The following is a 25,630-nucleotide window of genomic DNA, read 5'->3' as shown; positions in this document are numbered from 1 at the left end:
CTCCCGTAATAACAGCTGAAGGTACCCGGGCTGCAGGTGTCCGTGCTGGCTATCTAAGATGTTACCTTTATCCATTAAAGATGATGAATACAAACCTGCAAAATTCAATCTGGTTCTCAAACTCTCCGGGTGGTTCAGGTAATCCTTAATCATTTTATTCATTTTAGAACCGCTTCTCTAAATGAACATGAGAAGCTAAGCAGCTAAACAGTTAGCACGCTAATTCACCCGGCTGTGGACTAATACAGTAACTTAAGTTTTTTTTCTTTCTCAGGTGGAAGGAGATTATTAACTTTTGGTTAAATGGAAAAATAAACACAACATTGTTTTATAAGTAACTAGAAACGTAATAAATGCACGTGTGTTTAATAGTTACTAGCTGGAGCGGCTAAGTTAGTGATCTATCTAACTTTGATATAACACTAGCTTTGCTAACTATCTAGTGTAATATCGACTAAGACGAATAAATCAGAACAGTGTTTTTATTGTTTACACAAATAAGATATGCTGTTATCAGGCTGTTCTTTGACTTGTGTTAAGTTAACAGGCTGCCTTTAAATGAACTGACACGGATAAGCTAACGCGACTGTGTGTGTGTGTGTGTGTGTGTGTCTGTTTTTCATCGCTTCAGATCAATTCTGGCTGACAAGACATCGCGGAATTTGTTTTTCTTCCTGTGCCTGAATCTGTCTTTTGCCTTTGTGGAGTTAACGTACGGCATCTGGAGTAACAGGTAAGTGTGTGGGTGTGAGGTTTTAGCTAAAGCTAACCGCTAACGGCTTTAGCTCAATAAACGTCACTGTGAGCTCAGATGTGCCACGTAGGTCTAAAGACTGCAGCAGTGTGTATACACACACACACACACACACGTACACACACAGCTTCCCTTTACTGACTGTCAGATGGACACTTCATGTTGTCCACGTTCTGTAAAATTCACATGTCATGCTTTAAAGGAGTACCGAGTGTGTATTGTCCGCTTATTTAACACTGTGCTTATAAACATATCCGGGGTGATAAGACAGCAGGCTTGTGATGTTTTCACGGCAGTCGGCACATTTCTAAACTCTGATAACATATCAGCAAAACAACACGTATTATCCCAAAACATTACTTGATCCTCTTTTTTTTTTTTTTTTTTATTAGATTGTTTTATTTCTTACATGGAGAAGTTGTCTTGGCACCATGAGTCAGAAATTAAACCAAGAAAAAAATAACTTGATTTTATTAAATTTTTTAAAGAGGAACAAATGTGTGTGCGCGCGTCTAATAGTTGTGATCAGGGGTTGGATGTTGGGAGCAATAATTCTCAGGGCTCAGTTGTTGGAGATGACGGTGGTTAGGGCTCGGCCTGTCGGGGAGAGATGCCGGTCTGCAGGGCTCGGCCTGCCGGGGAGAGATGCCGGTCTGCAGGGCTCGGCCTGCCGGGGAGAGATGCCGGTCTTCTGTGGCTAACTCTTAACCTCCTGGCAGAGGCAGCCAGGCTTTAGGTTGAACCATGACTTATGCTTGACTATATTGTCAAGAGCTGCTTAACACAGAACAGCTCAAAAGCATCACTGACCCATGTGCAGCATATCTGACAGTGAGTTTGAGGACAGAGAGTTTGAGGACTAGTTTTGGTATGCAGTGCATTTTAGTGCATTGTGGTAGGTGTGAGATTTTTAACCATCAAACTTTACAGAGAAATTAAAGACCTGTTCTTGGTATTGAAAGAGCAGAGTTGAGAGCAAAGCTCTGAAATTCTCTGAAAGCTGTCCCTTTTTTTTTTTTTTTTTTTAATACAATTTTTTGGCTTTAATTTTAGATGTATTAAGGATTATGTTATTCCTTCTCTCTGTTTCTCCCCATATCAGTTTAGGGCTGATATCTGACTCCTTTCACATGTTCTTCGACTGCACAGCACTTCTGGCAGGTCTCGCCGCATCAGTGATTTCACGGTGGAGGTCCAATGACTCCTTCTCATACGGGTAAGTGCTCACACACACACAGTGCTTTAAACACTGACGGGATATGTGATTGGCTTTATTTTACTAAAAGTATTTTTCTGTTTTTCACCTAGATACAGTATTTATATGTTGGCTGTGTTATACTGCCATAACATGCACTGTAATAATAAATAATAGTCATGTTGAAGTTTGAGCATTTTATTACTTGTAGTGATACAGTTTTTAAACTGTGTGATTACTGATGTATTTAGGAGTATAACTTCCCCCCCCAAAAATATTCATTTGATATCATATGAAAAACATCCTCTAAAGATGTCTGATGAAAGAAAAGTTACTGCATTCTGCTTACATGGGCAATCACCACACACATGGAGTTAGATTGTAAAAAAAAACAGGCCTGGGTAGATAGTAACATGCCCTCAGTATAAAAGAAGCGATTTTAGGGTAGAGGAGACTGATTTAACACTTGAAGATGATGATTTTTACTTATTTATTTATTTTTTTGCTGCTTTCTGTGGCTGGGAAAAACAGAAGAACACTGAAGGCCAGTTCAATGTGAATTTGAGGTTCAGACACACATAGAAGTATGTTGTTCATCTTTTGTTGCAGTGGCATTAAATTACCTGTCATTGTAAGCATTCTAGTACTGTATAGTCACTCAACTTGCAGGTAAATGATTATTTTACAATGTAAAAAGATCTTAAAAAAAAAAAAATTCTGTGATCTCTGTGTTGTGATAGATTTAATTTTATAAACAAATCAGTTACAAACTCTCATACACTTAATTTTATGACAAGTTTTAATAGATAACATTTTATATTAAGCCATTAAAATGGCAACAAATTTTAGGTTGATGAGTAAAATGATCAGCTTAAAATAAATGTTTACAGTGTGGACAGGTTATTCATTGCACAATGAAACACTACTGTTTTGCTAATGGTTATTTAGGTAACTTGTATTCTTGTAGGGTTTTTTTTGACACCTATAACATAGAAGTGTCTCCAAATATTGGGAAAAATGTAAAATTTGACCCTGTTTGTAAAAACCCAGCCAGAGTAATTATTTTGTGATTTATTGTTTTCTATATAAAGTCATATTTAGAAATAGCAATCCAAGTTAGTTAAGGTAGAACTACTCCACTCCACCTTCTAATTGTTTTTGCATCATCCAACAAATTCATTTAGTGTTAACACTGAACGTTGTGTGTTTTACAATATGCAAACATTCACTATAAACTAAGGTGAAACTTCTAACTAGCTACTGCAAATAGATAAAACTTAAAGTGATCACTAGCTACAGCCTTTGTTGTTGTAGTGTCTGGTTTTGGTGTAACGTTTTGCTTCTCAAGATTTACCAATTATTTGGCTGACCTAGTGCTGCACACAACACTATTACAGTAATGACTTATTTATTTTGGACAAATGATTTTTGCTGCTGCAAGCTAGCGATAGATTACCCATTAAAGAAAACTAGCACAGAAATGAGCTTACTATTATACTTGCTTAGATTTGAGGAAAAATCATTATATTGTAAGAAGTCATGGGAATAGGTATAAGGCAGACAGAAAAGGTAATTGAATGGTAATTTAAAACAAGCTAGTCTTTTATCAGACAACTTTAAAAATTATTCAAAAACAGTGCACTGGTGTTGCTTACTTTGTTTATTTAACCTGCTGTTCAGTATTGCAAGCTGTTGCACTGATCCTATAATGGTAACATTCTGTGTTCACAAGCCAGATAAATCTAATAGTTGCAACAGGTCAAAGAAAATTAGTTAAAGCCTGTGCTGTACCCTGATTGGTGTGCCTGCTGTGCTTCAGTTTGGACAATCACTTTTGTCCACTGATGAGTATCAATAAAAGGCTGATGTTACATAGCACATGTAGTGGAGTAGCAAGTACAAAATGTTTCTTTTAAATGTAGGCAAGTTAAAGTAAAAAGTCCCCTACACTGATTAATTTGGTAAATTCCAGATAGTTGAAAAAAGTACAAAAGTTTTACACATAAGAATTAAATTTGTCATTACTGTCCAGCACTGCATGTCACCCAGCACTTATGTTTTGTTTGATTAGATGAAATGTCATACTTTTATTCTTGTCTTATTAGTGTGCAAACATTTGCACTAGACTGTAGTATAAAGACTTGATTATGTAATTGACTAGTTTTGTAAAGTGTTCTGATCACATGCTCATGTTTTGCAGTTATGTGAGAGCAGAAGTGCTGGCAGGTTTCGTCAACGGTCTCTTCCTCATCTTCACTGCTTTTTTTATTTTCTCAGAAGGCGTGGAGGTGAGTGCAGGACTTTTATTTTTCCTCTTACCAATGAGCCAAGTTGTTCTGCTCACATCTGATGATCTCTTTTCTTCCTCTCATACTTCAGAGAGCATTAGAACCCCCAGATGTGCACCATGAACGCCTGCTGCCTGTGTCCATCGCAGGGCTCCTCGTCAACCTTGTTGGCATCTTTGTGTTTCAGCACGGGGGACATGGACACTCTCACAGTGGAGAAGGTGAAGGGTGTTTCCGTTTGTTTAAGCTTAACGTTGCTCTTCAGGTCTGGCATCTAAAAGACAGAAGCTTGCTTAAGTTGCACTTCTGATTGATTTGAAGGTGTTGTCATTTTCTGTTCTTAGGTTTATATGAATGCATACATTTTAATATTGTTATTTCTACAGTGCAACACTTCTTCAGTAGCTACTCTATGTAACTTGGTTAAAATAACATTTTTATTCATACTTATGGAAGGAGTCTCCAGTATTAACATTTTGTAACAGTTAATGTTAAATTTTGGACATTATGTTTTCTAACAGTTTTAGGATGAAGGAGTTTCTTACAGTAACATGACAACCTGTATTTTTCATCTGTCCTCATCCTCCTGGACCTGTCAGCTGCATTTGACACCATGAACCACAAGATTCTATTATCTATTCTTACAAGCCTTGGAATTTGTGGAACAGCGTGTCAATGGTTTGCTTCTTACCTAAAAGATAGGTCATATGAGGTAACATGGAGGGGATCTACATCTGCCTCACGTAGACTCTCTACTGGTGTCCCACAGGGCTCAGTTCTTGGTCCTCTTCTGTTCTCCCTCTATACCCGGTCTCTTGGTGAGGTCATATCATCGCATGGATTCTCATACCACTGTTATGCAGACGACACCCAACTTGTTCTCTCCTTTCCTCCCTCTGACACTCAGGTTTCCACCCAGATCTCAGCATGTCTGGCAGACATCTCATTTTGGATGGCTGCTCATCAGCTGAAGCCCAAATATTAGTAAAACCGAACTGTTGTTTATCCCTTGTGACTCATCTCCAGGTCAAGACCTTGTGATATCCATGGACAACAACCAAATCACTCCCTTAACCACTGCCCGCAATCTTGGGGTAACCATGGACAATCATCTGTCATTTTCCCCACACATCGCTAACCTTACTCGCTCTTGTCGATTTCTTCTTTACAATATCAGAAGAATTCGCCCATTTCTTTCTTCACAGGCTACTCAGGTGCTTGTTCAGTCCCTTGTTATTTCAAGACTGGACTACTGCAACTCACTCCTGGCAGGCCTGCCTTTGTCCACGATTCATCCCCTGCAACTGATCCAGAATGCAGCAGCACAACTAGTTTTTAACCTTCCCAAGTTCTCCCACACCACCCCACTCCTCCGCTCCCTGCACTGGCTTCCTGTAGCTGCCCGCATCAAATTCAAAACACTGATGCTTGCCTACAAAGCTAAAAATGGCCCAGCACCCACTTACCTCTCTGCGCTAATTACACCACGCACTGCACCACGTTCCCTCCGATCCTCCAGCACTGCTCGCCTCATCCCACCATCTCTCAGGGATCGAGGGCGGCATTCATCCAGGCTCTTTTCTGTTCTGGCACCTAGGTGGTGGAATGAACTTCCTCTAGATGTCCGTACATCAGAGACTTTGACTATCTTTAAACGACGACTTAAGACGCATCTGTTTCTCCAGTACTTGGACTAACCCCCCCCCCAAAAAAAAAAAAAAAAAAAAAAAAATCTTCTCAGATGTGTTGGACTAATGGTACTTAGTTATTAACCTGGTTAACCCAGTGTAAGTATGTATCCAATGTTGTAAACATTAAAGCACTTTTTGTAAGTCGCTCTGGATTAGAGCGTCTGCCAAATGCCTAAATGTAAATCTAAATGTATTTTTTTGGTTTTGTCAAGTTGTATTCATTTACTTCAAGAGAGAAAAAAAAAGAACAGCTTTTTACAAGGAAACATGACTGTTTATAGCTGCTACAACATAAGCCTTAACAGGAACTAACGAGTCCCAAATGTTCTCAGTGTAAAATGTAACTACAAATGGACTAGTGTAATTGTTTAAAAATTTTGGTGGTATAAGAAGATTAGTGAAAATAGGAGCATAATGAGCGGCCCGAAAAATATATACACACTTCAACAGTTATCCATGCCGTTTTTTTAAAACTCAAATTGTATTATGGCAGTAATGTACAGTATAGTATTACGTTTCCTCGAATGATGTCAGTAGTTACACTGTCGGTAAATCATGTAACCATAAAAAGAGAGGCATTTATTTTTCTGTTTACTGAGTGTATGCATTTCTTGGGTTTGTGTTAAACTTCCACTTAATTTAATAACAGTATCTTGTTGATAATGTTCCTAAAACACCATTTAAAATGGTTGATTTGTTTTTTTGGTAGGTCACGGGCACAGCCACTCTCTTTTTAACGGCAGCGTGGGCCACGGACACAGCCACGGGGGACACGGACACAGCCACGATTCTAAACACGGGCATGGGCATGGACACAATCATGGACACAGTCATGGACATGATCATGATCATGGACATGGACATGAACATGGACATGGCCATTCACACGAGGAGCCTCACTGCCATGGTAAGATCTGGAGCTGTTTTTGCTTATGTTGTTTATGGATTTTCAGTTTTAAACTTTTCTATTTCAATAATTTTAAAAATCTCTTTTTATTCAAGTCATCTTGAAAAAAATTCTTTTGTTCTGGCTCAGTAAGAAAGTACTGCTGAACATAACCAATAATTATTAAAATATTGATCTTAGCTACTGTATATTGATATTGCAGTTTCTTTTAAGTACATAATTAAGAATGAAGAGACAGCTTGGTCTTAATGGATAAAACAGAAGGTGCGCCTTTTTTTTTTTTTTTTTTTAACCAAAAAAAAAAAAAAGAGTTTGCAGAGTTTGCTTGGTGTTAAGGATAGCACACTGACACTTACTTTATTTTATTTTATTTGTCAAATATCTTTATTGAACATTTTTCAACAAAACAAAAATACACCTAACAGGCCACAAAAAAAAGGGAAACCTGAAGATATTCTGAAGATATTCAGAATACATAAATTAGTAAAAAGAATGAATAGATAAACAAAAAATAAAATAATTAAAATAAAATAGGTAAAGCATGGTAGCACAATACCAATTAAAAATCCTATGCACTCACTTGAGGTACTTGGGGAGGAAAAACTTTCCACAGAATAGTTGACAAATCGGTCTCTAAATTGCCAATATAAGGCTTCCAAACATTATTGAACTGATCTGGTCGGCCATTAACTAAACATGTTAAATATTCCAGCGGGATTAGTTCTATTAAAATCTTGTGCCATCCCAAAATAGTCGGAGTCTTATCGCTTATCCATCTCAATAATATATTTTTCCTGGCTGCAAACGTAAGAAGATTGTAAAGTATCTTTTCATTGGATAAAATCAAAGATTGATCTTGTAGACCAAGGATCAAACATACAGGATCCATAGCCAACTCCTTGTCAAAAATAATGCACATTTCAGATACAATCTTGGCCCAGTATATTTGTTACTGATTTTATGACCAGAGACAATGAGTAAGAGTGCCAATTTGTGTTTTGTACCCAAGGCATAGAGGTGAAAGGGCATTGTTAAATGTATGTCTACGGTTTGGTGATATATGCAACCTGTGCACAATTTTGAATGGTATTGCTTTGGCACGGTTACATACTGAGAGAGATTTGGCATATTTTCAGATATCATCCCATTCTTCCTTACTTCCCAAGCAGATCTAGTATTCAAAACCACTTGTTTCTCAAATGTACCACTAAGTATCTTATATAACATACAGACTTCTTTCCGGGTATTTGAAAAATAAACTTTTCTGTAGGAGACAGACTTCTATTAGTACATAACAAGGTATCCTTCAAAATATAGCTCCTAATTTGTAAAAAAAAACGAAAGAAGTCCTTTTGTGATAATTGATATTTTTGTCTTAAATCCTCAAAAGACATTAGGCCTTCTCCATCAAACACATCCTGAAGCCGAGAAATACCTTGGTTTTCCCAAAATCTAAACCCCCCCATCAAATCTGCCTGGAGGTAAGCTCGGATTATTCACAATTGGCGTGAGGGCAGAAGTTATTTTCATTCCTCCCTCAAAACGATTAATGGCCCTCCATGCCTTAAGTGCAATTACAGTTACAGGGTTTTCACAGTTCTCCGATAAAAACTTCTTTTAGGGGAATTTGACAGTAATTGCTCAAGGTCCAACCAGGTAGAAGAATTATCGAGATCAACCCAGTCAGAAATATATCTTAAATGTGCAGACCATTGATATAGCTTAATATTGGGTAAATCCAGTCCTCCGATTGAACCAGGTATCATTTGAATTGGATACAAAAGCTTGGGAAAGACAGTCATTTTTTTTAAAGGCACTCTACCCAACCACGAAATAGGTAGTGTGTGCCATCGGTTTAAATCCTCTCTAATTTTACTAAACAATGGGGAGAAATTATCTTTGAATACATTTTTACACATAGGGCTAACAAATACCCAAATATATAAATCCTCCAGGGGACCATTTAAATGGAAATAAGGGGCTAATATTTGGAATTGTCTTCATGGAACCAACAGGCATAGCCTCTGACTTAGTAAGATTAATTTTGTATCCTGAGAACGTGCTGAAGGTATTAATGATATTGAGAAAAGATGGTACTGAAGAGTCAGGTTTTGAAAGGAAAATGACCCCATCATCTGCATGAAGTGGCAACTTATGGTGCCTTTCTTTAGTCTGCAAGCCTTTAATTAAGGGCTCGGTTCTGATTGCTTCAGCTAGGGGCTCAATAGCCAGCGCAAAAAGCAGGGGTGAAAGTGGGCACCCTTGTCTAGTTCCTCTATATAATGAAAAACTTGCTGATCTGGAACAATTTGTAAGAACGAAAGCTTTAGGCTCATTATATAATACTCTAACCCATCTAATGAAAGCATCACCAAAATTAAATTTCTCCAAAACAAAAAATTAATATAACCATTCAATACAGTCAAATGCTTTCTCTGCATCGAGAGAAAGTATTAGCCCATCAATCTTACGCTGTTTATAGACTTGTATAACATTAAGGAGACGTCTCATGTTATTGCATGAAGAGCGGCCTTTTATAAAACCTACTTGATTATCTTTAATAACATCTGTTATTATGTTCTCTATATGAGGAGCAGGCTTCGGGAGGTTTACCTTTTTTAAGTATAAGGGAAATATTAGCTTCTCTTAGAGATTCAGGGAGCTGCCCACTTCTATGTGAATGATTAAACATTAAGCATAGGTTCAAGTAACAAAGTTTGCCATTCTTTATAGAATTCACAACCATTGCCATCTGGACCTGGCACTTTTCCATTCTGCATTTGTGAAATCGCCTTAATTAACTCCTCTTTAGAAATGGGAGCATTTAACTTTGCTTTCTGATCTAATGAGATAATTGGTAAACTAATTTTGGAAAAAAAGCTTCTAATAGTATAGTACTTCTACTAGACACTTCAGTATTATATAGGTTCTTATAGTTATCTCATAATGTAGTTCGTCATTTGTCTAGTATTGATATAATTGAGCGTGAATCACTCATTCTTTTTAGTGAGGTAAGCCAGAAATTTACCTGGCTTATCTCCATGCTCATAAAATTTCTGTTTCACAAACCTCAGTTTGTATTCTGCAATGTGGGTCTATTGTGCTTCTCAGTGCTGATATTTCTTTGAGTAACGCATTATCTGCAGTCTTAATATATTTTCCTCCATACTCTTCAAATCCTCCTCTAGTAATCTTTGGGTCAGTTTCTTAGAAACAGAAAAGGACAAAATTAACCTTCTTATGTAAGCTTTGCTAGTCTCCCATAAGAGAGAAGGGTCTTGCGTGGATTTAGCATTAATAGCATAAAGATGTAAATTCCCCAAAGAAAAAGGGATAAAATGTCTGAACTTTGAGTATATTGGTGTTTAATCTCCATTGCCGGAAGTTATCTCTATTTGATGCCTTTACATTGAGAACAACCATCGCATTATCTAAAATGACAATATTGTTAATACAACATGATAAAGTTAAATGCATTAAACTCTTGGGAATAAATCCCAATCCTAATCAATTCTCGTATAACACTGATGTGGTGGGGGAAAAAAAACTGTATTCTTTACCAGATGGGTGAAGCGCTCTCCAAACATCTATAAATTCTAAGTCTTCACAAATGCCATTAATTTGTTTAGCTATGTTAGATGGCACCATTATTTTATGGGGAAATCGATCAATCAGAAATAAACAGTTAAAGTTACCAGCAGCAACCATATAATCTGATCTCGAATCAAAAAAGACAGCAAAAGCCTTAATAAGGAAATTAGAGGGGTGCCCTGGAGGATAATATACATTAAACAAGGTAATAGACTTGCCATATAAAGTCCCATATATATTGACAAAACAGTACTGCTACTCCTCTACTATTTGACGAAAAGGATGAGGAGTATAATTGATTATACCCCCCCTGCTTCAACTACTTCAAATGTTCCTGTTTGTCCAAGTGTGTTTCCTGTAACAGAGCTATGCCAATTTTCTCCTTTCTAATGTAAGTCAGGATTTTTTCTCTTTATAGGATTATGAATTCCCCTAATGTTCCAAGTACATATACGAAGTGTGCTATCTATTGCCGTAAACCTCAGTCATGAAACAGTTGTACCTAAACATCTTTAAGTAATACTATGACCTTAAACATACTAACTTAAACAAAAGCCTAAAACATTTACCCAACGTATAATATAAATAAGAAACAAATAGCAGAACACAGAGAACAGGGGAAACCACCGTTACATCCATCTCCCAAGGGCTTCCACACAGACCTTATTGTGAAGAGAAATACAAAACTCCTCAAACCACCATCTTCGTTTTTACGAAAAGTCAGCGCATCCAAATCTGTCATCTGCAGAACTGCGCAGACAGCCTCTTTTTAATGTAAAATAAGACGTAAAAAATACAATGTAAAAGTTGTATCCACTGAGGAAATAACACCGCATTTTACTCCGACACTTGTCGGGAATCAAGGAAAGAAATCACCTCCTCCGGAGAAACAAACCTCTTGCGCTCACGGCCAGCTTTAACACTTAATGTGGCCGGGTAGAGCAACGCATATTCCACCTGCAGCTCTCGGAGACGGATTTTGACCTTGTAAAACGCTCTTCTCTTTTGCACCACCGCCGCAGAATAATCATTAAAAAAAAGTGATTTTTGGGGCATCTGCATCCCGCGATGATGTTTGCTTACTGTTTAGCGTGAATAGCCTCGTGGTGGCTGTCATCACTCTTTGCTTGTCCTGAAAGTTATGAAATTGAACGATGAGCGGACGAGGGCGGCCGTCCTGAGCCGGCTTTGGAGCGAGGGAGCGGTGGGCTCTTTCACATTTCCAGTTCCAAACATTTATTTCCCTTCCAAATTCCTTTCCAACCTTGTAATTTTTACCCCATTAAAAAAAAAAAAAAATTCTGATATCATATCCCCCATTGTTTGCTGGTCTTCAATTATTATAAAATGATATTTTAAATGTCACCCTTTTTGTGAAAACCAAGCCTGAGTATTGGCCGTTTTCTTTATAAAATTATATCTAGGAATAGCAATCCCAGTTGGTTAAAGCAGATCTCTACTCCACCTGCTAATTGTTTTGGCATCCTCCGCTGCACAAAACACTCCCAGATCTTAGTGAAACACTAAGTATTTTGCATTTCACGATATGCAAACATTCACTACAAACTAAGGTGGAACATCTAACTAGTTACTGGAAAATATATAAAACCTCAAGTGATCACTATCGACAGCCCGTGCTGCTGTTTTTATCATGTTTAGTTTTGGTGGTGTTAACATTTCGCTTCCCAAGATTTATCAATTATTTAGCTGACTAACTACAAATGCACACAACATAATCACAGTAAGGCCTTGTTCACACGGGCGTTAAAATCGAGCGTTTTTCTTGCGTTCGTAGCGTCCGGTGAGCGCGGATCAAGCGCAGAGTGTTTTCTACACATAGGAGTCAATGAGAGTGTTCACACGGGCTTTGGTTACGTGCGTTTGTCCGGCTGCGCGTTTATACGGCATTAAAAAACTTTGCAACTTTTTCTTGGCGTTGAAAACCCAACGAACGCAAGGAAACCGCTTCTAGTTCGTTTTCTTCGCGTTCATTTTACGCTTCGGAGGACCGGATATATCCCATGATCCTACATGCTATACAGAGGGAAATGCGGAAAAGGGCAACATAAAAAAATGTTGAAAAACCTACGCGGAAATTTTTGCATTTCTTCATAAACCACAAAAAAACTTCCTTTAATCCGACGTTGTGCAGTCAGAGAGTGAACCCAGTAGCGGCGGGCTTTCATATCCAGTTCCCGACACACTGCCCCCACAGGTTAACACACAAACTACAATTTGGGCTGCAGGCTGACGTTAGACAGAGACAAACGAACGCCGGTGTAGAAGTCAATCAAGTGCCACTACAAAACACAACATAAACGTCTAGGACGTTCAGAGCACGTTCGTTTATCCAAAAACTTAATGCCCATGTGAACAAGGCCTAATGATTAATTTATTTTAATTACATGCATAACAAATGATTTTTGTTGCTGCAGCCTAATGTTAGATTACCCATTAAAGAAAACCAGCACAAGTAATGCCTTTCCAAATCCCTTTCCAACCGTGTCATTTATTTACTTTTTTTCAGGATTTAATATCATGTATGTTCTCTCTGATCTCCTACTTCCCTTGCTGGCTTTGGCTCAGTATCAATACTGAGTAGCAGATCAAGTATTTGTGACTAGAGGTGTACACCGAAACACAACCAAAAAGTAGCCTAAGCAGGAGGTTTTCACTTTCATGTGGGCACAGTTGGTCAAATTTTTCTAGACAGATGCTGCATCCAGCTTACCTCAGTGGTATGAAGTCGAAACTCAAAATGACCATTATAACATATGTGTGATGTGTTTGTGCTACAAATGGGTAAAGAGTAAAGAGACTAGTGTTCATTTTTTTTTACTTCAACAAGCCAGATACAAACTGAACAAGTGAACATGCCTGTATGTGCATGTATGTAAAGTTAGATGCAATGACATGCAGTATAATTAATTGATACTTAAGATGTTCTTAAATTAAGTTAAAGCTGAGACCATTCCAACCCGCCCCTAAATAGGAATTATTTACATTTAGACATTTGGCAGACGCTCTTATCCAGAGCGAGTTACATTTTTATCTCATTACACATCTGAGCAGTTGATGGTTAAGTGCCTTGCTCAAGGGCCTAACAGTGGCAACTTGGTGGTTGTGGGGTTTGAACCTGGGATCTTCCGAACCGTAGTCCAATGCCTTAACCACTGAGCTACCCCTGGCCCCTTATGTGTTAGATGAATGAATTCACACAAAAGCTACAAAAGGAAACTCAATTTTAAAGTGGTAGTGCAGTGTGGTTTCAGAAAATAATAGTGTAGCCAGTGTTTTAGTGTTTTCGGAATTAATAAGATGTATAAATATATATTTAAATACTCAATATTTAATTATGGAGTTGAATGTTACAATTAAATAACACTTTAATCATGGCATAAGTGGATGTGGCTCAAGGTTGCTTTATTTCTTTATTTTTTTCGGTGTTTAATTATTGAATTATTTCTTTCAAAAGTCCTTAGGTGCACCATGAACAGTAACATTAAGCAACATAAACAGACATAAAATACTAAACATTTTTTATTTGTAATCATCTAATTTATTTTATCTTGTATTAATATTGAATCACAATGAGCTGTTTATGTTGTGAAGCCCAGCTTTATCATTTTGGATAACATGACTTGTGTGATATAATTAATTTATATATATTTTTTTGTTGTTGTTGTTTGGTAGATGATCACTTGCACTTACCAGAAAGAGGCTCCAGCAAACAGATCTTACAAGGTAAAAGTTTGCTTTCAGTCTTCTGACCACCAGATGGTGTAAGAGTCTTATTTATAGTGTGTTACTGTACTGCTCTGTGTCGCCCCTTTTTTCCCCTAAGAAAATATTTGCTTTTCTAACGGTCATTTTTCGCATAGTGGCATTGCTTGTTTTGTCAGTGCATGAAAAAAAAAAAAACAGGGTCACAAGAAAAATGATGCACCACGTGACACATTCATTATCACCAGACATGATTAGTTGATGGAGTTTTATTTGCAGCAAGGTGATGGGTCAGACCAGCCCATAGGTTGACCTTTTGACCCCCATGGGACTAACCGGGTTAACGCTGGCATCTGAGAAGAGCTGGAGCGCTGTCACTTTAAAGCATTTTGTGTAAGGTTGTGTGGGAAAAATTAACAAAGAGGAGAAAGTGAGTGTGTCCCCTTTACTTTGGTGCGCACACATAGAATGGGTCCTGTGGGAGGCCCGCTCGGGGGAAATGAGGAGAGGGAGGAGGTGGTGGTGCAAAAGGTTACCCTGTTTTTGGGCTCTGAGACCTTTTCACCTTTCACATCTCCGCCCCATGATAAATCGACCCTCAAATCCTTTCCACTATTCTTTGTGTGTGCCGCTGCTGTTTAAGGGACATGGCGTTGCTTTAAAAAATTTTTTTTTTTTTTTTTAATGCCCTTTTCTCTGGTTGTTCTCTCACTCAACTTGGATGAGCTTTCCACTTAATTTAGGGTTGTGTGGTTGTGCATTCTGGGAACCTGAAAGCAGCCTCAGTCACGTGCTCAGCTCAAGGGAAACTTTTTTAAGAGAGAGGTTATTGTGCCATCACAGCTAGCTCGTTCATTCACCACACACTTCTACCGTTTATTTGCCATGTGTACTGGTGCTCGCAGACCTCTTCCTGCATGCAAGGTGTCTGAATGCCTGCCATTTTTGGTAGTGCTGATGTAAAGCCTTCCTCTGACTTCATCTGACATGGGCTATTTCTAGAAATTAAATACCTGACCCTTGGCTTATATTCTGCGTCATGGTTCACTGAAAAAACATCCACTCTACTGGAATCGCAGCCAAAAATAACTGTTGTTTTGTATGAGAACTGGTTTGAATTTCAGATTGTCAGACAAACGTATGTGTGTGTGCGCGAGAAAGAGGGAGGAGGAGAGAGAGAGCTATTAGATGTCAGTAATGTGAAGTAGCTTTGCTTGCTGTCCCACAGGAGTTTTTCTCCACATTGTCGCTGATACGTTGGGAAGCATCGGCGTCATCATCTCAGCCTTCCTGATGCAGAAGTACGACCTGATGATCGCTGATCCGATTTGCTCGATGCTCATCGCCATTCTCATAGGCGTCAGGTGGAAAAACACACGCACACGCGCACACACAAATGAAATCAGAGCACAGTTGTACATTGTATAGGAGAACAGTCCTGACCATAACCAGAAATACAACAAACTAATTTTACAGGTCACTTATACCGCTTTATTTACTGAGTTAAACAGTTTTTCTAACATTTGAGTCTTACTCATGTTGAGTCAATATACCTATGGATTTTACTTGCTTTCTTTATTCATTGTGACTTGAGGTAGGATTAATCCATTATACTTATTTATCTAATTTATTTATATTATAAAAACTGACATGAAAAGAAATGTTTTTTTATTTATTTATGGTTTTTTTTTTTTTTTGCCATATCGTCCAGCCCTACAAATAAAGGTACATTTTAATGGATTTAAAAAGATTCAGATAGACAGAACACATACTTACATTGACAGACACGCATGCAAGAACACAAATAAACACGTGCATAGACGGATGCACAAACATACACACGAGTGAACTATGCAACTTTCTTGCACATTTTCACTTCTGTATATACTCACTGCTTATGAATGCTCATCGTCAGAGTTGCGCGTGTGTGAGATGGTTTCATTGAAGTGGCTTCAGTTTGTTGTGTTTCAGGTGTAGCTTTGAGTTCCGGGTGGGGTTGACTGAGCAGGTCTCTCTTCCACTCGCTCGCTTGCTCACGCACACTCTGTCCCTCTCACACACGCATACAAAGCTGAAAGAGTATTATACACAGGGTGGAGACCAAATTTTCCCACATGTGGTAAAGCCAGCAGCAGTCTTGTGTACTATTCTTTTAGTAAGAGTAGTGCTTACGGAGGCCACATATCTTCTGGATGTTTGACTACGTAACATTTTATAATGTTGCACATTTAAACAGTATTTTTGCTGTTAGCTGGGAATTTGTAATTTTTTGTTATTTTAAATTTTTATAAAAGAAAACATTAAAATTAAACCATCCAGCACAAGTCTTGATTGTTTAATTTTAAGGTTATGTGTTCTGTTAAAATTTTAGCTGATTGCAGGTAACACACTTGAAGTAAAGTTATGAAAACTCGTATTAATTAATGAATTAATGTTTGGAAAATGATTCCAAGCGACTTCCTCTTAAAGCTGGTTGAGAAAATGGTAAGTTTGTGCAATGTTGTCATCAAAGCAAAAGATGGCTACTCTTCAAATCTTCATCTTTACTTACTACATGATCCCATGTGTTATTTCATAGTTTATTAATTGTTCTACAAAATAGAATATAGTGGAAAATAAGGGGAAAAAAAATCAAACTTTTGACTAGTACTGTATAGTGAGAATTTACTTTTAACATGATTCTTAATGAAAATGGAAACAGAAAACGCATTACTCGTAGTAAACACCTTCTCTCTTCTTCACTGCCTCCCCATGTTTGAGGCTTTTCTTCTCTGCTCTCTGGAATGCGGCCGTGATCCCTGACTGTTACATTAAAAACGTGAGAACAAAGGCATCTTTTTAGGATGGATATTCCCTCCTCCTTCCATGATCTCAGAAGAGATGTGGGCTTTATGTCATTTTTTTCCCCCCCTATCTTCCACCCCTAGGTCAGAATGTGGTATGCAGTAAATGCAAAGAAATGAACACATCAGTAGGGTGACAATAGACACAAAGCCTCCTGCATGTCCTGCTGTTTCTGTTTAAAACACGAACATTGAGCTGTTAATGAGAGAGAGATGTTTCAAATACAAGTTCATGGTTAAGAGAGAAACCGGGTGCAGGAACGGACAAGTTCACAATACTGTTATACAACCTGACTTGGCAATTAAAATTGGCCGAATAATAAGAAAAAGGTGCAGGGTTCTTTAATAAGACATACGGACATGAGAACTGCTTGTTGAAATTACAGTCATGCTGTGAGATTCTTTAAGAATTGTGAGTGTTAAGAATTATTATTATGCACTGTGATTATCTTTGTAAGCTCTAGGCTACTATAAAAGGCTAATGTCATATTTTCCAGGCTATACGGTAACATTCTTTAGTAGAATTCTGTCTATTTGTAAACTCGTTACACTAGTTTAGTTAATTTATTTTAGATTAATTTTAGAGCATAGAGCTTGAGTTTCGTGAGCTTGAGGATTTTGTAGGTCATTACATGATTTTGTACAGTAATTATAGGAGGCGTTTATACTAACACCTTGTAGTACATTTAATCCATAGTTTTTGTTTGGCAGATTACTGAGAATTCTTACTTTAACAAGCATAACTATGTGATCTAAAATGTCTCTAGCACTGATCAACAAAATTATTTTGCCATTATTTCAGAAAACCTGCTAAAAACATGAACAAATAAAAATTCAGGCCTGCCAGAGATATAAATATATATTATAGTCTGGAATTGTTTCTACCTGTGGAGTCTTTAAAACACCTGAATTATTCTTAAATAATTACATATGTTACAGCAGTGACTACATTGAGTTGTGCCTAAAAAGACCTTTTACTTGTAATAGATTTACCGTGATACATGTTCTACATTGGTATTTATTAAACTGCAACTAAAACTATTATTGAACTCCAGTTTTCGAAAAAATATACAAATTGGTGGAAAAAACATTTTTACACAGAGTAGCTAGTTATGCTAGAGTTACAAGTGCATGTTTAATATACTCACTCACTCACTCACTCATCTTCTGTACCGCTTTATCCTGTATTCAGGGTCGCGGGGGGCCTGGAACCTTTCCCAGGAGGCTTAGTGCACGAGGCAGGGTACACCCCGGACAGGGTGCCAATCCATCACAGGGCACACGCACTCATTCACACACTACGGGCAATTTGGGAACGCCAATCAACCTAACTTACATATTTTTGGACTGTGGGAGGAAACCGGAGTACCCGGAGGAAACCTACCAAACACGGGAAGAACATGCAAACTCCTTGCACACAGATACGGGAATCGAGTCTGGCCAAGAATCGAACCCGGAGGTGCAAGGCGAGAGTGCTATCCCTTTGATTTATAACCAATTTTAATAATAGGTGTCATTGAGCTTCAATGTGACCGTCATTAAATCAATTTTGTATAGAACACTTGGATTTAAAATACAGATCTGTCTAGACCTAACACAGATCAAAGTCAGCAAACGGAGGCTATAATAGCAATGATTTTTTAAAAGTTTAAAAGTTGAAAATGGTTGAAATTCTTAGCTGAGTGTTTAGGAGTCATTGAACTTGGTGTCCTTATGCATCTCATTGCATTTGCTTTTCATGAGTTTGGCAGATATTGGTCCACTGGCATCATCTCTCATTTGTTCAGGGAGGTCATGTACTGTAACCGCTCTGCGGGAATGCCTGTGGTTTCTGTAGTTGGACTGTAAGATGGACATTTTGGTTATTGAATTGCTGAAGCATGCATTTTCCAGCTCCATGAGATCAGTAGGCATGAGCGAAGCCTTCATTTTTTTTTTTTTTTTTTTTTTTTTTAAACTTTAAAACCATAATTATGATCAACTCATGAGTCTCATATTAAATATCTAGTTTCATTTCACCCTGCGGGAGTGTTTAGGATATCTGTATAGCAGAAGCTTTGTGTGTGTTAGCTGGACGTATTCAGAAAGCTCCTGCTGTTATGACCCTGATTTTTCCAAAATGCTGCTTAATCGCTTTAAGCCCTTGCCTACAGCCAGATGACTGGCCAGAGGGAGAAACATTAACATAAATTAACATTTGGGCAAACCCAGAAGGATGGATTTATTTGGCTGTGATCAGGGGGTGAGGTATTTAGCAGTGGCTCGGGGAAGTTAGTGTGTCAGCGTGTAAAAATTTTTTTTTTTTTTTTTTTCTTTTTTCTTTTTTTTTAACCTGAATATCCAACAAGCGTTGCTTTGAGGAGAGAAAAAGACTAAAATGAATGAACTTAGCTCACAGGTTGTTTGAGAACCTGCTGCAAAGAATACACCTCTTTCAGCTGAGCTTTACACACAGACATGCTGGATGTTTACATCAAGCTTTAGAACTTTGGGAGGGTCGGGTTGTGTAGGCTGTGGGAACCGTTCATGGTCGGATGAGATAGGCACATGCTACACACTGCTCGATGCCAGCAGCAGCTCCGGTTTCTCTAATGACAGGCTCCTCAATTGGATCTTTTTGAAATGTTTCAGTTTCCAGTGCAGATGGGTTTACCTAATGACCATGTTTAAGGCTGCACTTGTAATCTCTAGCTCTCCCTCCTTGAAAAAGGCAAACCCTCTGTTTCAGAGGTTTCACAGAAGGGGCCTTTATTTTTAGTCTCTCAATATGTTGGACATTTTTGGAGAGACAGCTACAAAGTTAAGACCACAATTTTGGAGCAGTTAACACTCAGCTTTGAGTTCTATCAATTACTATGACAAAAATTTCATCCAAACCATAATTCATGGCACCCGAATACTTTTCTCTCTGTTTGCAGAGTTGCATGCCTTGAACATTATTGCTTGAGTGGCTCATCTACAAGCACAGGAAGGCTGAAACAATGTGATCTCAGAACTCAGAGGTTCCATCATGCAGCGCTTTCCTGTTTTTATTTTTAAAACCTAAACACAAGGAGAGAGGAGCTCATGTAAAGTGCTGAAATTCGGCATTGAATATAAAGAATTTTTTTGTCAGTAATGGGCTATTGTCAGATAATTAAGGAGTGGCATAACAGCTTTACATTTTGATTCTTACAACGCTTTGACACTAAGACTTCTTTCATGACTGTCTACTTCCAGAAACCATCTCCATATCAACAACTGCACATGCTTTTAATCCATGTATGTGGAATGACTGCTATACAGGTAGCTAATACTATAAAAACAATAACATACGAGGGCTGTACCAAAAGAAACGCAAAGTGGCATAACTTTCTTAACTAACTAATTTGGGTCATTCAAAATGCAAATATTGGTGGAGTAGCTCTTCCACTATCACTTACAAGTGATACATTTGCATCGTCATTGAACCCAACTCTTGAATCCTTTTTGAGAATGCCCTTTGTTCCAGTTGAGTGTCTCCCACTGTGTGGTTTGTCTCAGTGCTGGATTCCCCTTCTTTAACCTTCTTTATCCATCTGTGCACATTGCTCCTGTTAATGGTGAAGTCATCTCCATATACATTCTGTGGATGTCTGACAACCTCCACCTCTTCTTCATCAAGACCTCAATGATGGAAGAAAAGGAAGACTAGTAACTATAAAGGAGTTATTCTACCAACATGAATTTGAAAGACATGCTTTAGTTTTTGTAATTGGCAGCTGCACTACTGTCAGAGCTGTAGTTGTAGATGTTTAATCAACACTTTCTGACCAATCACAAGTGATACATATATATCTTATAAAATTTGTAGCATACCGTAAACACCATATCCTGTATCAAATCATATCACCAAAAAAGTAGTGTTTATTAACAAAACAAAATATTGTGAAGCTGAACACCTTTCAAGCATCAGGATACATTTTTAATTAATAGAATTAACCCCTGTTTAATTCTAATGGAGGTCTAAAATGGAGTGCTTTTTTGTGCAAAACTTTTAGCACATCATTATGTGATTCCACCACAGAGAGGGTACTTAAAGGAAATGCTGAGCTCATGGAGTCTTATAGGTTATCTAAGAATTCTGCATGACCGCTAATGGTCACAGAGCTGGTTTGAGCTAAGAGCCATTAGCTGTAGTCATTGGGATAATTTCAGAAAGCTCTAAACTGTATTTTAGCATATTGAGAAATGACGGATAATACAATTTGGCTTTCTGAATTGTAAATATTGACTGCAATAGAGCTGATGATGATGATGATGATGATTTCATTAGATGGTTGCCTTACTGAAAATCAAAAGTAAGCCTGTGTCAAAGATGAAGCTATGCCTGGGGTTTGAGTGAAATGAGGTAAAACTGAATAGTTGAGGAGAGGGAAAAGTAGGCCAAGCCCAGAAACCCTCTAATAGCTCCCATATGTGTCCGCGGTTGAGGGTTGAGGGTTTGGGAGCGCAATGATGATCAGGCTAGATGATCTCCACAGATCTCTGAGCGGGAAGCAGGGCCATGCCCCTACCACGCCAGCTATGAGGTCAGATGTTAGCTATGTTAGCCACGTCACAAGCAGTGGCCTGGTCTGTCATTGGTTTCAGTCAGTGTGCATCATACTGGCCTTTTCCTTTAACCTAACATTGGATATTCTACAAATAAAACTTGTTAAAGGCTCAGAATAGGATATATTCTTTATGTTAAAGGTAATGCTATGATTCAGCAAAGTTACTGTTACTATAGTTTAGCACATCACAACGTAATCTTATACCACAGTCATTTGGCAGTGATCATTTTTGTTAATCGAAGAATATAAGTTCTTATTGTTTGTTCTACAAAACCAAATAATTCCTGGTACCGCTTAACTTATATCAGCTATAGGCAGCTGTTTCCTTAACTAAGGTCCACAGCTTTTTATGTTACCACAAAACCACAACATATAATGTCCGCCATCCTAACAATGTCAGATAACTTGAAGTTACAGCTATAACTCTGACTGACTGACACTGGCGCAACCTTTCCATAAGTGTTGAATTAACTTCTCTTTACAGAAGATTTTATCATGTAAGTGGTTATGGTAATTTCTGTAGAATTATAGTTTCACAACAAATGCATTAATAAAAACCTGCATTACTAGCACAGCTTTTGTTATAGAACATTAATCAACACCTTCAGGCCAGTTAAAATCCCTTATTCGAGTGCACTGTAGTATGAGTCACCTAAATGAGCCATCTGAATTTACACACACATGCACAATTAACAATTTAATCAAATGCCTAATATTGCCCCACTAAGTCCCTCTTGTGCTACTGAAACAACTCTGAATCATAAAGGCATGGGTTTATGAAGGTGCTGTGGCGTCTGGCACCAAGGTTTTAAAAGCAGATCCTTTAAGTCCTGTAAGTTCCAAGGTGGGGCACTCATGGATCAGACTTGTTAGTCCAGCACATCTCACAGATCCAAGTCAACAGATTTGAACTCTTTGTCATGTTCTGCAAACTATTCCAAATGACTTTGCAGTGCTTCAGGACATATTATTCTGCTGAACGTGGTCACTGGCTCCAGTTACTACTTGGTTTTCAACAATTTGTTGTTTGTCCAACAGATCATTGCCCAGAGTAGCCTAGTAGCACTTCTGTTAGATTGACCCAAACAGGCTAGCCTTTGCTCCCCATGCAGATTAATGAGTCTTCAATGTCCATATCACCTGTTCACCCGTTTTCCTTCCTTGAAACACTTCTTGTAGTTACTAAACGCTGCATACAGGAACAACACAGAAGACCTGCTGTTTTAGAGATGTTCTAGCCCAGGACTTCACCCATCACAATGTAGTCATTGTTAAAGTCTCTCAGATCTTGCCTTCTTTTTTCCCTTGCTTCTAGCAAATAATCCTTAAGAATGTGCTGCTTAGTACTGTATACAAGACAGTTTGACATGTTTCAGTACAAGCAGGTAATCAATGTTAAAATTACTGACACATAATAATAATAATAATATTTAGTATGTGTGTGTGTGTGTGTGTGTGTATATATAATTATGAACTTTAGGCCATACAGTGTATGCCATTAGTTAAAGAGCTTATAGACACTTGACTATTCATCCCATTTCAGATTTGGTTTCTGGGTTGCTTTTGGTCCACCCGTCTGGAAAGGCTTGCTATTAGGTTTTGGAGTGTGGCTATAAAGATTTGCCAATTTAGCCACAAGAGAATTAATGTGGTCAGGTACTGATGTCATTCTAGCCCTTCCATTCCAACCTTGACAGTGTTTTTATGGACTCACTATACACATAGGTATTTTTACGTTGAGAGATTTGGCCCCTTTACTCAGTGAAAATAAATCTTAAAGCTATAGTGTGCAAAAACATTTAAAGACCTATGTGGCAACAGTTTGGGGAAGAAACACATACTGGTTATAAGCAAACATCCACATTTTTATGCTAATTTTGCTTATGGACTAAATAACATTAAAAAAATCAGCATTTGGTAAATGAAGCAAATGCACAGGCTGCAATTATGCGGGTTTTTTTTTCCTCCTCCGTTTTAAAACCATGGTTACGTTTCGCGAACTTTGCATATATCGCAGAGCATCAAGCATACTTCGCCTTTGTCTATCTTGGCTAGTGTGTTGCGCAAGAACCTCCCTTTAAGTATGCGCAATGTTTCAGATGGCATGGCGAATGTAAACATGTGTGTCGGATATGAGTCATAGTTGAAAGAACGTTTAAACAGACGGTCAAAAAAATCAGATATAGGCAACAAATCAGAATTGGGCATCGAGACCTGCAGTGTAAATGTAGCCTTAATAAAAATTATTTTAGAAGATGAATAAGCTAACATTATCAATGCAATTTTTAAAAAGACTTTATAATCATGCCTGATAAAAATCGGATCATCTACTGAGCTAGGAATAAAATGTTATACAAGTAATTATTACTAAGAATAATAAACATTGAGGTCTTCTTATTGTGTATATTTCATTTTATTTGTTAGTTTACTTTTTTACATGCTAAACTGTAAGCTTTATATTGTTTTGCTGTATTAAATCTTTTGCCAAACTTGTAACAAGCAAGATAATGAAACATCCTGATGTCTGAAATGCCATATTACACGAAAAATAATGCCATTCTTTTGCTTTACAGTGTGGTTCCTCTGCTAAAGGAATCCATTGGCATCCTGATGCAGCGAACTCCACCTGCACTTGACAATGCCCTTCCTGAGTGCTACCAAAGAGTGAGTGCTACTCCTTTTGCAACAGCCATATTAAGAAAATGCTGAATAGTCTGGCAGGCCTTAATTCCCAGCATGACCAGAACAGCTGTCTGCTTCCATTTCAATGCTGGTTTTTCTGGTTACTCTTAATCGTTAGCTTTGGGTTGTTGTGCTTCTCTCTGCAGGTGCAGCAGCTGCAGGGTGTGTATAACTTGCAGGAGCCGCACTTCTGGACACTGTGCACCGACGTCTACATCGGCACGCTGAAACTCCTCGTGGCTCCTGACGCTGATTCCCGATGGATTCTTAGTCAGACGCACAACATTTTCACACAGGTGAGGGAAACCGCCAGAACAAAAGTCTATACTGTTTATACTATACACATCTGCATATTATTCAGTATTTTGAATGAAACAATTAGGTCCAGTTATGCACTGTGGCTTATCCTGACATCACAACCCAGCAGTCCTGAATTAGATATATACTATTTAAAAAATATTTAATATTATAAAATATAGACACCGAGTTTTTGTGTTTGTGTCTCTAGGCAGGAGTAAGGCAGCTGTACGTTCAGATCGATGTGGCGGCCATGTAAGTGCTGCCCTGATTCAGAAGTCCTGGGACCAAAGCCCTCTGTGCTGCTACATGAAGCTCATCACCAAACTCTACCACTTTTTGCCCCTTCTTTTAATTTCTTTGGGTCTCTTGACGTTGTCGACACCCAGTCGGACCAATCTGGAGCAGCCGTGGTGCAGTACAGTACGGTTAACTGACTCTTTCTGGGGGAAAAAAAAACCCAAACAACACAAAGATTGTTGGTGCCCCTGGTCAACAGCTGTCCTTGTTCATATATTTTTAAATATCCCTAAAAAGACTCTAGTCTGTATTTGGTGTCTCACCCTTATTATGGTCAGAATGAGGTTTAAAATTATGTTTGATTAAGAAGGAAAAGCCTCTTAACAGTATGTGAAGTGAATCATTAGTATTTTCTGTGGTCGGATGTCTTTGTAGTTGCAGACGTCGGTCACATGTGTTGCCCCACACTTCAGTTTATCATTACACTTTGATCTCTTAAGTGCCTTTTTCCCCTCCCAGTGGATCTCTTGGACAATCTCCCACACGTTTCCTTCATCCAGCATCTGTAAAATCATGAATTATGTAGGTTATTCTAGCCAGTTTTAACATTCCTTTGTTTTTGTTTTTTTACTGCATGGTGTTCACTGATTGATTCACTGATTATTTCTCGGATTTCTACTTATGTAAAACTGGATGAAACACCAGCTTTATTCAGCCATAAATGGATCTGATGAGCCACTTAAATGTGAGAAGTCCATACTTTAATTACCCATATGGATTTTAAAGAACAACTGTGCCACAGGCCAGAACATTTGTGCAATTCAATAAATTATATTGCCATCTGA

At 38.1% G+C, this 25,630-nt stretch overlaps 1 protein-coding gene across 1 annotated transcript; it reads left to right on the top strand.

Moving 5' to 3' along the window:
• Positions 1 to 25,630, top strand: slc30a7 (solute carrier family 30 member 7). The gene is made up of 11 exons (XM_053513373.1): positions 1 to 138; positions 632 to 733; positions 1,857 to 1,970; positions 4,150 to 4,237; positions 4,329 to 4,458; positions 6,638 to 6,835; positions 14,120 to 14,170; positions 15,378 to 15,513; positions 24,140 to 24,230; positions 24,395 to 24,544; positions 24,757 to 25,630. Exons 1-11 carry the CDS (start codon positions 59 to 61, stop codon positions 24,802 to 24,804), a joined length of 1,188 nt encoding a protein of 395 aa, XP_053369348.1. The 5' UTR covers positions 1 to 58; the 3' UTR covers positions 24,805 to 25,630.

This window comes from Clarias gariepinus, chromosome 15 (assembly GCF_024256425.1).
Source record: "Clarias gariepinus isolate MV-2021 ecotype Netherlands chromosome 15, CGAR_prim_01v2, whole genome shotgun sequence".
NCBI classification, from domain to species: domain Eukaryota; kingdom Metazoa; phylum Chordata; class Actinopteri; order Siluriformes; family Clariidae; genus Clarias; species Clarias gariepinus.
This window is presented reverse-complemented; position numbering and strand designations above follow the sequence as displayed.